At 36.9% G+C, this 13,376-nt stretch overlaps 2 protein-coding genes across 4 annotated transcripts in view; one reads left to right on the top strand and one right to left on the bottom strand.

Moving 5' to 3' along the window:
* LOC134844416 (UBX domain-containing protein 1-like) overlaps positions 1-13,376 on the bottom strand; it is a 583,758-nt gene that overhangs the window by 457,170 nt on the left and 113,212 nt on the right. The window lies entirely within an intron of this gene.
* LOC134844398 (retinal-specific phospholipid-transporting ATPase ABCA4-like) lies at positions 3,430-11,459 on the top strand. Its single transcript, XM_063861056.1, has 3 exons — positions 3,430-3,665; positions 6,782-7,745; positions 10,986-11,459. Exons 1-3 carry the CDS (start codon positions 3,517-3,519, stop codon positions 11,148-11,150), a joined length of 1,278 nt encoding a protein of 425 aa, XP_063717126.1. The 5' UTR covers positions 3,430-3,516; the 3' UTR covers positions 11,151-11,459.

The raw sequence follows: 13,376 nt of genomic DNA, 5'->3' as shown, positions 1-13,376 counted from the left end.
TGAACGGGATATTTACTTGGTTCCCCTGAGCTGGCTTTTTGGCCCAATTTGACCCCTAATAAACGAATTACGTTCCCCTGATGGCTAAAAGGTCGGGATTGGAGTAGAGATGGGAATTTAAGAAGCTTGGAATAAATTAGCGACCCAAAAGGATTTTTCTCTATCGCCGGGAGGTCACACCATCAACGGTATAATTAACACAGAGGCGAAGCGGAGCTTCACACCACATGCGATGCAACACAAACATAAAATAAGTCGAAAAATTTTTTTAGATAATGAAAAAGACTAGAAACAAAATTTTCGTTTGTCTCGATAAAAAAAACAAAGAGCCCAGCTAAAGCTAGAGGTACGTGTTTGAAAACGAATGAAATTTCAATACTGATTCGGCACGAACAGTAAGATTATAAAAATTGGACTTTGCCTAAGTTGGTTCTACTAAAATAAGCCAGAAGAGAGATAAATTTTGAGATAATAAAAATCTCTTTCAAAAAACTATAGAACCGCTGCTTCTGCAGAAACAATTATCGCAACCTCTTATTTCGATGGAACTTTTCATCTCAGTTTTGATTGCGTAAAGTATATCAAATCTCAAAAAATTTCCGAAAAACGGCCAAAAATTTTAAAAAACGTTCAAAACTTTCCAAGTTTTTCTGCAAACAGCACGTTATGGCCTTAAGCAGAAAAGATTTCCAAAGCTGGGTTTATTGATTGAGAATTAGACCAGTAGTTTTCGCGTGAAGTCAATAAACTGTCACATAATCAAAACTGTCATCAACATCATTTGATTAAACCTACAGTTTTAGATGTGGCAGGATAGTTAGCGATAAAAGTCCAAAAAACTCTCAACAACATCAAAAATTTGACGATAACAAGATGTATAGCTTTTTGTGAAAAAACGTCACAAAATAAAAAATTTTACTTCTCCGAAGGCGAAAACTTTTGGAGTAAAAGAATTGAGAGGCTTATTCGCATAAGTAAATGCGCTACTCGAAACCCCTTAAGAGATTTCACTTTCCAATTTGCTGGGCACAATTGGTAGTTTGCAAACAGCACGTTATGGCCTTAAGCAGAAAACATTTCCAAAGCTGGGTTTATTGATTGAGAATTGGACCAGTAGTTTTCGCGTGAAGTCAATAAACTGTCACATAATCAAAACTGTCATCAACATCATTTGATTAAACCTACAGTTTTAGATGTAGCAGGATAGTTAGCGATAACAGTCCAAAAAACGGCCAACAACATCAAAAATTTGACGATAACAAGATTCATAGCTTTTTGTGAAAAAACGGTCATAAAATAAAAATTTTTACTTCTCCGAAGGCGAAAACTTTTGGAGTAAAAGAATTGAGAGGCTTATTTGCATAAGTAAATGCGCTACTCGAAACCCCTTAAGAGAATTAAACCCAAAATCTCGGGCATGGAAGGGTAGTTTTCGAGAATATTCCAAAAAATTCAAAAAAAATTGAACAAATCAAAATTTCTGTTTTCAGAGGACGATAACTTATCATATGGAAATGGCTAAAAATAAGGTCATTAAGCCGAGGAAAAATAGGCCGAAGTAGTTTTGACCGAAGATCTTTTTCGGCGAAACAAAAAAAACAAAGGAAATACAAAGTCAAGGTAAGTAAAATTACAAAATTTAGGCGTAGATTAAACACTAAAATTAACATTAAAGAGAACAGCCAAGCCAACAACAGATAAGCAGACAAATAATTGGCCAATTTTATATGAAACAGAATATTTCCCTATTGAACAAAAACAGGTCCTGGTCAGATTTGAACCAGGACCGTCGCCGTACCAGGAATATTCGTTACCTCCAGGCTATGTTGCCCGGGGTGCTAAGAAATTCGTAGTATACATAATAGAACAAGGTAGAGGTGAGTACATACGTCCAGATCAGTCCTGCGGACAAAGTTGTTTACGAGAAAAAGTCTAGTACCCGTTTGCAACAACCTTGCTTATCGCAGGAGTAAATAAAAATTTTGGGAATGACTAATTGAACATAACCTGATTTAGAGTTAAAATTAAATTGATATTTGCACAACTTAGTTGAAGATACCTATGGTGAAATTTGACTGGTCGAACGGAGTGGTCTAACATTGAACAATTTTTGTCAGAAATCTTTGAGAAACTGACCTTGCTTTTTTGAAATCTTGATAACTTCCAAGCCCCATTACTTGGTCGAGTAGTATTTCTTAGGCATTTGATTGGAGTCCCGATTGGATTTTTTATGCTCACCTCTGGATTGCACAAAATGCTTAAAATCTTTGGAAATTATAGTTCATTTTCATGTCAACAATTTTTTTCTCGGCTTTTTTGTTTTTTTATTTTCTTTTTTTTCGGCTTGATAATTTTCGGCCTATATAATATCGGCTTATTGGCCTCATATTGCGTCTTTCGACGAGCGAAAAAAGTTCGTGTGTGCGTGTCTTTGCTTTGAGGGTGAGGGCGACTTAATAACTTTTTATAAGTCTTGTGATTTTTTGCGGCTCAGTGGGTTTGTGACAAGGTGTTTTCGGCGTTGTTACCGCTGGGTACATTATCTTCCGATGCTAATTTCACATTCTATTGTCCTGGCATGTGTTTGTTTCGAAGCTAAGTCTTATTCATTTTGGTAGATCTAGTTTTTTCGACACTTTCGATTTTTTTTTTTCGATGTTCTGACTTGTTGTGTATCGTAAGTGGTGCGAAGCTCAGCTTCGCCTGTGTAAAACATTTTGTTCGACGTGTCTCATTTTTATTCGCTCACTTGCAATGCTGTGATTATGTTGTATCGCAAGTGTTGCAAAGCTCCGCTGCCCCCCCCCCCGTGCTGAACTTGAAAGAAACAGTTTCCTCTAAAAGTAAATGTATATTGAAGCAACCATTGGTTCATTTTATTTCTCTAGGTGTTAGTGACAATGACCCAGTTGTGGTGAAACGACTGAGGAAGAAGTATGGACGGAAGTTTGTGGCAGTGAAGGACCTCTGCTTTTCAGTGCCCCCAGGACAGTGCTTCGGACTACTTGGGGTCAACGGGGCAGGAAAGACTACCACGTTCAACATTCTCACAGGTTAGAAAGGCTTAAGCTTGATGAGATGCGGGTCAAAAACAGATGATAATTTTCAAGTTTTTATAAATCAAATGATTTATTTGTTAGCAAAAGCCCTCTGCTGTATTAGACATTTTGTAATGATAAAATATCTTGTATTGCATGAACTGAGCTCTAAATTAGGAGCGTATTCCATTGGCTCTTGAAAAACTGGATAAAAACTGAGGGCTCAAAAAAAATAATGCAAAGATCGTAAATCAGCAGATGCTAATTTTTAGGAGATGACATTGCAAGCAGCGGTGTAGCCATAATTGGGGGCCACGACATTGGCACGGAACTAAACAGTGCCCGGAAGAAGGTTGGGCCACAATTCGACGCACTAGACACACTTCTCACAGTGCGGGAACACGTTGCACTCTATGCGAGGCTCCGCGGCATCCAGAACCAAGACGTGGCCCAAGTGGTTGATGGTTGCATTGTGAAAATGGGGCTGAGTAAGTACAGGAATAAGCAATGTGGAACTCTGAGTGGGGGCAATAAGAGGAAGTTGTCGACTGCAATTGCTCTTGTAGGGGATCCGCTGATAATATTCTTGGATGAACCGACTAGCGGAATGGATCCAAAAGCTAGACGGTAAGTTGCATCTATGTTCCTCACTGAACATCTCAAACGGTTAACATAGATTGAAAAAAGTTTACAGCAAATAATTGTAACAACTTTGTTAAACTTCGTGAGCTTTAATCTACTGCAACTCTGCAAACTTGTCATGTCACAACTTAACTTTGAAATACCACCACTTAAGCTTGAATTGCAGATTCAGATAAGGTTTTGCTTAGCTCAGTGAAAACCACCTCTTGAAATTTTGAATGATTAACTAGACTTTTTTTACCGCAAACATTTTTTGTTACATATTGAACGTGCTTTTTTAGTGAACTTGAACAATTTCTAGCATCCTTTGCAATTGGCTTTGAGGTAATGCGGTTACCTTCTTTATTCTGGGGTCCTTTTATTGTTTTCAGTATGTATGAAATCGAAAAAAAAACGAGAAAGCATTGCATTGACCGCCTCTTGTTTATCTGCTTAAATTGTATCAGCTTAGTTGCCATATCACAGATTTTTCTTATAAGCATTTTTCTCTGTAGTTGCAAGTGTTTTTTGATTTAATCCTGTACTTTCTTACCCCTGACTTAGTTTTTTCCTTTCTTTGCTTAAGGGCTTTATTCGAGCCTTGTTTCGGCTTGTTTCTTGGCTAATTCAACTTATTTTGTGACGGTCGAAAAGCAAAAACTGAGGATGTTAATAAATAGTAATTCAGGTCGGTTGTGTTGCAAAAGTTCAAAGTTTTGAAATTTAATCGCTTAATTTTTTTTTATAACGAAAATTTCTGAAGGCAGTTTTTTGTTTTCGGTTTAATGAGCGTCTACCCACGAATTTTGGGACTTGTAGCCCCTCGGTTAATACCCAACGCTTGTTTAATTCTGGTAGTGTTATTTCTCGATTGTTGGTCTGAATTCGATTTTTTCAAACAAAACTTCAGTTTGAAGTATTTTTACCCTTGCGATAAGTGAGAGTTTTGCAATCGGGTACTTGACTTTTTTCCCTTAAACAACTTTTTCCACAGAATGACTAAACTTAGGTCATCTTCAAATGCATCTCTATTTGTACCCAAGATGGTGATTCAAAAGCTGGCTTCAATGACGGAAGCGATAATACTTTTACAGCTGAAAAAGATTTTTAGATGTAAGTTGATTTTTTTATCGGCTTCATTGATTTCGACCCAATTTTTGTCGGCTTACTTGCCGGGTAATAAGTTCTGTATTTTTGGTAGATTTTTTGATATTTTTTCATTTTCATAAGGCCAAATATAATTCATGGTTTTCTGGTTTTCATAGGCGCCAAAATTTTCTGTTAGAAATAAAACTTTTTTGAAACTTTCTGCTAGAATTTTTTGCAAATAACTATTCAGCTTTTTTCGTATTCATAGTTTCCGATTTTTTTTCTAAATATGAGTAAAACTAGTTTTATTTTATTTAGTTAGGTTGCGTTTTAGGTTTAGGTTGGTGCGTTTTAGATCTAAATCGATATAGAAAAAACTTCAAAAAAATTTAAAATTTATAGATTTTTTTCGCAAAGTTGGCTCAATTTTTTTGTCTACAGAGGAATGTGGCGGGGAAGATCTGCCCGAGTTCCAGGAGTGTGGTTCTTTCTGGCCGAAATTTTTGAAAAATGTTTGTTTTTTGTTTTCTTCTTTGGCGTTTTTTCTGTTGTTGTAATTTAGCTCTCTTACCGTTGCGTATAAATTTCATAACTGATAATTCTTCATGTAATTGCGTTTTTTTCACAGGCTTTGAGAGTTTTTTTTTTTCAGATTGTTTGTTTTTTTTTGTGGCAATTGTTTGTAATTTATGTATTCATGTTTTGATATTTTGTTTTTCGTTTTTTTTTTTCATTTTGATGTTATACTATAGCGGATAGGGCCTTTATCCCCGACTGTTCTGGTTAGATATGCAGGTTGTTTTGTTACAAGATTTAATGAACCGTTTTTGAGTGTAAGTAGGAATTATCGTATCTCAATTTTTTGACCGAAATGTTTTATCGTTTTCATCTATTGGTTATCAGAAAGAATTGGATGGAGTTAAACCCAAATCCTTGTTTTGTTTTGAAGGTAATTGACTTCTATAACAATTGCAATCATTTTTTTCAGAATATTGAGACTACGATTTCTTCAACAAAATTCATTAATGTTTTTCAATTTTTGTTTTAAACACATTATCTTTTGATTTTTGGAGTTTTCTTGTGTTCTGCAAGTGGTGCGAAGCTCAGCTTCGCCTCTGTGTTTTTCTGTCTCTTTTGCTGTCGGTAGTTTTCAATGCGCCGCTTGCATTGTATCACAAGTAATCCAAAGCTCCGCTTAGCCTCTGTGTCGAGAAAGTTTCGTTTAGTCGCTGTGTTGACGGAACTTTGCTTTGAGAGTGAAAACCACTTCTCGAACTCTTGAATGATGATTGATAAAACTTCGCTTTGAGCACAGTGAAGACAACTTCTTGCAATCTTGAATGATCTTCAATAAAATTTCGCTTTGCTGACACTTAATGAGTTTTGATATAACTTCGTTTTGCAAATACTAAAAACCACCACTCGAATGCTTTTTAATTTAACTTTGCTTTGGACACACTAAAAATCACCGATCGATCTTGCGAATAATGTTCGATAAACCTCGCTTGTGCACTCAAACTCTTGAACGATGTTTGTTAAAACCTCGCATTCCACGCAGTGACCTCTCGTATATACTAAAATAGAAACTTGATGTACAGCCAATCTTAAACTCTTTCAGTCAAATGTGACGTTACATATAGTGGTGTCATTTTAAATTGCGCAGCTGAAAATTGTTGAGATTGATAGATAGTTTGTTTAATTCAGAAGAGTTAATAACCTGATATACATTTAATTATTGCAAAAGACACGTTTTTCTTCTTGCTAAAATTCACTTCTAAAAACGAAAATAACTGTTAGGCCGGACCGTTCCATTCGTTCATTAAAACAATGTTTGATAATTTTTTAGCCATGTCCTTAATTTGAATACGCTAGTCCTGATTTTGAAAAGTTCTAAATGGAAAATTTGAGAAGCTAACAATTTCCTGCAAACTAGATTGTATTTTGAACCTGTAAGTTCGCTGCGAGATCGAATACTCTCGTTTTAGAGCAATGATTTTTCAAAAAAAAAAAATATTTTGAAATTACTGTTTCAGGTATCTTTGGCAATGCATCCACGATGCAATATCGGAAGGCCGACCAGTAGTTCTCACTTCACACTCCATAGAAGAGTGTGAAGCGCTTTGCACAAGACTGGCCATAATGGTCAACGGCCAATTCAAATGTCTCGGCACATCACAACACATTAAAACCAAATATGGAGACTGTTATGTTATTCAGTTGAAGATGCCGAATGGATGCTGTGAACAAGTCGAAGAGGTTTTCTGTTCACACTTTCCAACCGCGAAAATTATGGAAAAACTGCCGACACTGGTAGTTTTCCAACTGGGCCAAATGGAGGCAAAGTTGGGAGACTTGTTCAGAGTGATAGAAAAAGGAAAGAAAACCAAGATTCAAATCCCAGTCTACACCGGAAGACGTGAACTTCAAATGCTGCAGTGTGAACTAATCGAAGACTACTCCGTCAGTCAAACTACTTTGGATCAAGTGGTTATCAACTTCGCCAAAAACCAGTCGGATATTGTTCCTCTTGGCAACCAAGTTTCAGCAGATAATAACGAAAGCTTCGAAATATCTCTAACTAAACCAAGATTGGCTGCTCAAGGAGGAAGTATGCCAAGTTTGATCACAGACGTGGAAGCTAATGCGCGAAGTTCGAACCATAACACACCACAAGCTAAGAAGTATCTGGTCAGCTCGCCAATTCCAGCCAATGATGTGGAAGCTCAACTGAATGATACTTTTCAAGAAAGCCAGATCTTGTTGCAGGAGTATCAAGTAGTCGATACCCCTGCAAGTGTGAGTATAGCGGACAATTCTGCCACTGCTCAAAAACCACCCGCAGTGATAGTTTCGCAAGTAATGCCACTGGCACCAACTGCAGATGTACCAGGAGAAAAACAGGTCAAAACTGAGGAAATCAAAGATTACGGTAAGGATCACGCTATAGATGAGAAAGATGAGCCGAAATCAACGACTGTGGCAGGAGGCGCCGCAAATGTAAGTGATAATTTGTTCGACTTTAATCAACCATTCGGCAGGCCTAACCCGGAGGTTGTTTAATTAAGTTGACAAGAGCGCTTATAACCAGCCCTCATTTGCTATGAGTAACTTGCAAGAATATTTCTATGCTATCATGTTAACGAATTGTTTTGTGTATTACTTGAATTATTGAGATAATGTTTTAAAGGTAAATTATGCCTTTGGCCGTACATTAGTTGATGGGCAATTAGTTTAAAAAACTTGAAACTTTCTACCGTCTGTAAAGTGATGATTTTGGAAAAAATCTTTTTAATGAATTGTAGATAAGAAAATAGCCGAAAATGATTATTCTAACGTCTTTTTTGTGTAGGTTTCGCAAGATCTAATTTCTAACTTGTTGTTCCGACCACCTAAATAAGTATTTTTCACTTATATAGATCTTGATGATTTTTTGTATGTTTTTCAGGAAAGTCTTAAGATGCTCTAATAACTACTGATGTGTTTTTATACGTAATAATGCAATTAGGAATGCACTTAATTATATATGCACTTTTTGAGTTCAATTCAAGTTTATTTCCTGAATGATAGGTAAGTGCGCTCGCCGATTACAAAAGAGAAAATGGCTCGAACAAACGTGAAGGACTTAGAGATTCGAAAGTGGATTTTAATTTACCTGCGGAGCGAAAAATTTACTAATTAAGCCAGTTTTAAGAATAATAAACGTACTGATTATCTTTAGGTCTTTTTCTTATAGGAACAGTTTTCAAATATGTTCACGCAGTTTTGATTTTTCGCGGTTTGACTCTTGAATTCTTTTCAACTTCAGTTAATTTCCTTTGTTAAAAGGCAGGCAAACTTTACTATCGAAAAGCAAAAGAATAAAGGGCACCAAAAATTGGGTTAATTTCATCAAAAATGTACCAAGCATCAATTATTCAAAAAATTCAAAGAGCTTTAAGGGCAATTATTTTTTGTTAAAATTCGAAAGTTGAAGGTTTCAAAAAACATATTTTCTTCTGTTTTCTTGCGTTTATTACTCTTTTTCAACTTTCAGTTGGCTATGTTCTTAAAGTAGGTTATCAGAAAAATTACTCAAAATCTTAAAATGTTCTTGAAATTCGAAGAGTTTTAACTCTTTTCCGAAAATTGAAGGAGAAGCAAAAACTTTGAATCGTTTTTTTTGTTTCCTTGTTCTTTTACATTTTCCAAGCTTCTGTTGGCTATGCTTAATCTGGTGCCGTGTATATTAATAGCTGGCTTTTTTCCAGCTTGTTGTTTAACTGGGAGCATTTATAATAATGAGTTTAGGTTTTTAATTGGGAAGTCGCTGATTTCTGTTTAAATTTCTGGGTTCAGTTTTTCTGGGCAAATAAGAGTATTAAAACGCGGGTTTAATTAGAAAAATTTATATCGGCAAAGTAGATTGCTTTCATTACTGCGCATGTGATTCGATCGTAAGTGTTATTTGGTTCGAATCTCGGCGGTACAATGTAAAATTTGTTTTTTATTCTCTAACTTTCAGAGCTCCATTAATGTTTTTTTGTTTGTTTGCGAAATCAAACTTCACCTTTGTCTAGTTTTTACTTAATGTTTTACACTTAGTGTCTTTTTCTTCGTGCTTTTGTCATATCAAAGACGCAAATTTTCTTCTATTTTTATTTTGTTTCTGGGTACTACTTAGCTATATTCAATTTAATAAAAAACCTTCATTTGCTTTATCAGTATTGCTTGTAATGAAGTGTGAAAATGAGTGACATAAGGTTTGCTTGGTGCTATAACGAAGCTCAAGTTTTAAAGAAAAAAAATGGAACATAAAATCAGCTTTTTCGAACTGCTTTTTAGCTGTGTTTGTTTTAAGAATTTTTGTGTCCGTATTGCCAGAGACAGTTGTTTTTGTTACTGAGGGACATCCGATGAAATTTTGGGAGACTCGGAGAATCTCCCCACTCTGCAGATGAAGGGCAGGATTTTCTCCGGGTGTTCTTGAAACCAGGACAGATCTGGATTTTGACCCAGGGTTTCATTTCTTTCTTCTACCCAGAACGGACAGGAAATCAGGAAGTGTTCTGTGTCTTCAGGTACCTGGTTGCAGTAGTGGCAGGTGTGGTTCTCGACTCTCCCGTGCCGATGGGCTACAGACTGCAGCCAAGGAGCCCTGTGTAGCCTCAGTTGGTGAAGGATTCTTTCTTGTCTTGATCGGTTTCTGTCGAACTTGAGGGTATTCCCGCTGGTCGCTTTTTGGTGGGTTGAGTCGGTAGGCGTGTTGTTTATGTAGTTTTCTAAGGTTCTTGCTTCATTCCCTTCTCGCAGATGGTGTCTGAGGCAGGCTCCCTGGGGATTTGCTCGAATCTCTTGCTACAGACGGTTCTCCTTTCTATTTTGAAGCAGGTGTCTGCTTTTCTTTAAGTTAGGCAGATTCCATCGCTTATAAGTACCAGATTCACTTCAAGGTATGACTTTCGGGGCTGAGTTTGCTCAACAACTTGTTGAGGACGGTCCGTTTCCCCCTCCAACCATCCACTTTGATTTGGAGGATGCACTCATTCTTGATGTTATCTTCTTTCTTCTTCTGCTGAGCCGGGGTACAGCCGCAGTGCCATCTCCAGGTTGACCAGCTGCGTATTTCCATTACGCTCATGTTCAGGCAGCGTCGGTGGAACCAGCTCATGCAGTCACCGCACTTGATTGAGGAGTCCTTGTTGGTGACGTTCTTGGTGCAGTGGGGGAACTTGAAGGGGGCTGGGGTTGCTTTCCACGTCTCCAGAGAGAAGGCATTGCTGGGTTTCGTTTGTTCTTCTGTCCGCGGGGAAGGCTGGGTGTCTCAAGTCCGCGATGCTACTTGGGGAAAACCCTTTATACTCTGCAGAGTACCCTGGTTGATCTGGATCTTGGAGGGAGGTCGGAACTTCCCCACATCTGCCGTCTAGGGGAGGTCTCCACAAAGCGTCCAGTTCGGCAGAAGCCAGAGACAGTTGAGATACGGCTCGATGAATTCATTCATCTGATCAGAATTGTTTAGTTTTTGTACTCATATTTCAGATCACCCAACTGCTAAAGCAATTTAAATTTAGTTACAGTTAATTTCTCGATGTGAAAAGAGCTCTGCATCAAAATTGTATTAAATCAATCAATCGGAAAGCCTCAAGGTGTCATAAAATCGGATTAATTGAGCAATCTCCCCCCCCCCCATTCTCCCCCCCCCCATAAAGCTCAATCAATTATATTGTTTCAATTATATGAGTTTGATTTTCTTTCCAGGTCAACGCAGATGATCCCAACAGCTCAAATAATGTTTCGGTTGAAGCCACAGATTCCAGCCCTCCACAGGAAGTATCAGACAAAGATAGCTTAGGCACAAGTAACAGTGGCGAGGACGAACATGTGAACAACAATTATGTCAAGCAAAAATGCACCAAGTTATAGACAATACTCGTAACTAATTATTGTACAACTAAATTATCGCAATAAAAATGTTGCTATACATTACAGAAACAAAGTCAAATCCATCTGTCCTGTTTTTTTTAAAGAGCCATCACCAAAAACCATTTCTAAATTTCTATCTTTTATGCCTGATTTAATCTTTTGTTTGTGTAATCAAAAAAGTTTTCCACGTTTGACGTTGAATTCTCCATTTTTGTAAAAATAAAATTTAGTTTTCAAGCTTATCAGAATTGTGCAATTTTTTAATGTAGAATTGATAGATTTGATCAATTGGAATCATTTAAGTGTCAATGAACCTATTGAAGACACTTATATAAGTCGTGTTCAGTTTTCTCTGCTTTTAAAGGAAAGCCGTTTACGCTCAAGTTTGAATTTTTGCAGTTTGAATTTTGATTTATTTTTGCTCTCCATTTGCGAAAGTAAAAATGGCGCAAACAAAAAATATGAAAGACTTCTAGTTTCAAAAATGGACTTAATTTTCTGAAATCCCAGCGGAAAAAATACAATTGGCATAATTTTCTCTAATTGGGTTAAAGAGTGTCAATCATAAAAGCTTCTTGAAATTTGCTGCGCTTTAAGTTGATGTATTTTTTTCTACAACTCGAAAACAAGTTTCTCAGCAAAAGCTTAAATTTTTCTGACTCCGTGGCTTCATTGACACTTTTCCAACTGGCAGTTGGCTATGTTTTACTGTTGCTATGTGTTTGATTACCTTCAGCATTTTTCCCGAACTAGAGAGGACTTTTAAAGCCTAGGTTTGGTATTCATTTAGCCCAGAAAAACAGGTCTGAGACAGCAGTTTAAATAGCGTTAATATTTATTTGTTGATCAGTGGACGAATTTAAATAAACTATTTTTGTATTTTGTGTTTGTTTCCCTGGTGCTCAATTAATCTCTTCGATAAAAAAAACTGTAAAATATATTAATAAAAATTAGGGGATTAATATTAATAGTTTATGTATCAAATCTTAAATGTACAACACCTTTACTTGCTTGAGAGTTTAGTTTCTCCTTGTCTTTTTGATCTCATTGTTAAAAAAGTCATTTGCAACTTATATTGACCATATGAGTAATATTTGGTCATCAGTACTAATTGCAGCAAGAACTACTGGCAATTTTTATACGTCCGATTAAATAACCCTTAAAAGACGGTTTTCTGTAATTTTTTCAGAAATATACTTGAACTTACTGCTTTTCAAGTATTGATCTTGCCAGCAGGGGCGGATCTCGAATTTTCTCGTGGGGGGGGGGGAAATTAAACAAATTGCGTGTTTTCGACGCGCTGCCCCTTCAAAATTAGTTTGTTGGCGCCTTTAGAAAAATTTTAGCTTTGGTCGGCCTAAAGTGGATGTTATAAAATGATACGAAAAGGGGGCAGGGATCCTTTGGTTGGCAAGGGGCTCGCGTTCCTGAAGGGGCGTCCGCCCCATCTCCCACCTTTCCCTAAATCAGCCCCTGCTTTTCAGCAGTGCACATGTGAAACAGGTAAAAACAGAGACTACGTGATTTAATTTTGGTTTAAAGTTTTGAATTTTAAATGAGAAGAACGATGGTGAAGTGCCAGCGATTGTCCGTGTTCGTTGCACTCGGTTAAGGCTGCAATTCTCTGCCCTTAAAGAAATGAAATTTTTGGTTTGAAGCTATTGAACAGCGGTTCTCCGTTAAGAGCTGAAAAACTTATACGTTTTCCTTTCCTTTAGGGTAAACCGTATTAATCAACTAAAAAAAAACTAATAAAAACCGTAACTAATGATTCTGAAATCATGCAGCTGGCATGACTTCAGAATCAGTCTTGAGCTGTTATAAAGAAGGATCGTTAGAAAGAAAGCGGAGCTGCTCATGTGATAACTTCATTTTCATCTGTAGTATTGAGCGAGCTAAAAAAAACTTGAGGGCTGAAAAAAAGCAAAGCGATAATAATGCACTTTGCATATTTCCCAGCAACTTCGCTAAACCAGTACCCATGCAAGGCACGCATACTTCGAAGAAATCGTGAAGTTACCATTACCTTAAGACCTATTGAGCATATTTGACAAAAATCCTCACAAATTGAAAACGAAGTCGAAAAAAAAACTTTTCAGACGATTTTTTCATATTAGTTTTCTCTGTAACTGTCTGTGATCGAAAACCTAACTAAGATCTAAACAAATACTTACTAATTTTGACAGAACAGTGTCGTGTAATCAAGAAACAGGTTTTTTTTGCCGC

The sequence above is a fragment of the Symsagittifera roscoffensis genome, chromosome 4 (assembly GCF_963678635.1).
Source record: "Symsagittifera roscoffensis chromosome 4, txSymRosc1.1, whole genome shotgun sequence".
In the NCBI taxonomy this organism is placed as follows: domain Eukaryota; kingdom Metazoa; phylum Xenacoelomorpha; order Acoela; family Convolutidae; genus Symsagittifera; species Symsagittifera roscoffensis.
This window is presented reverse-complemented; position numbering and strand designations above follow the sequence as displayed.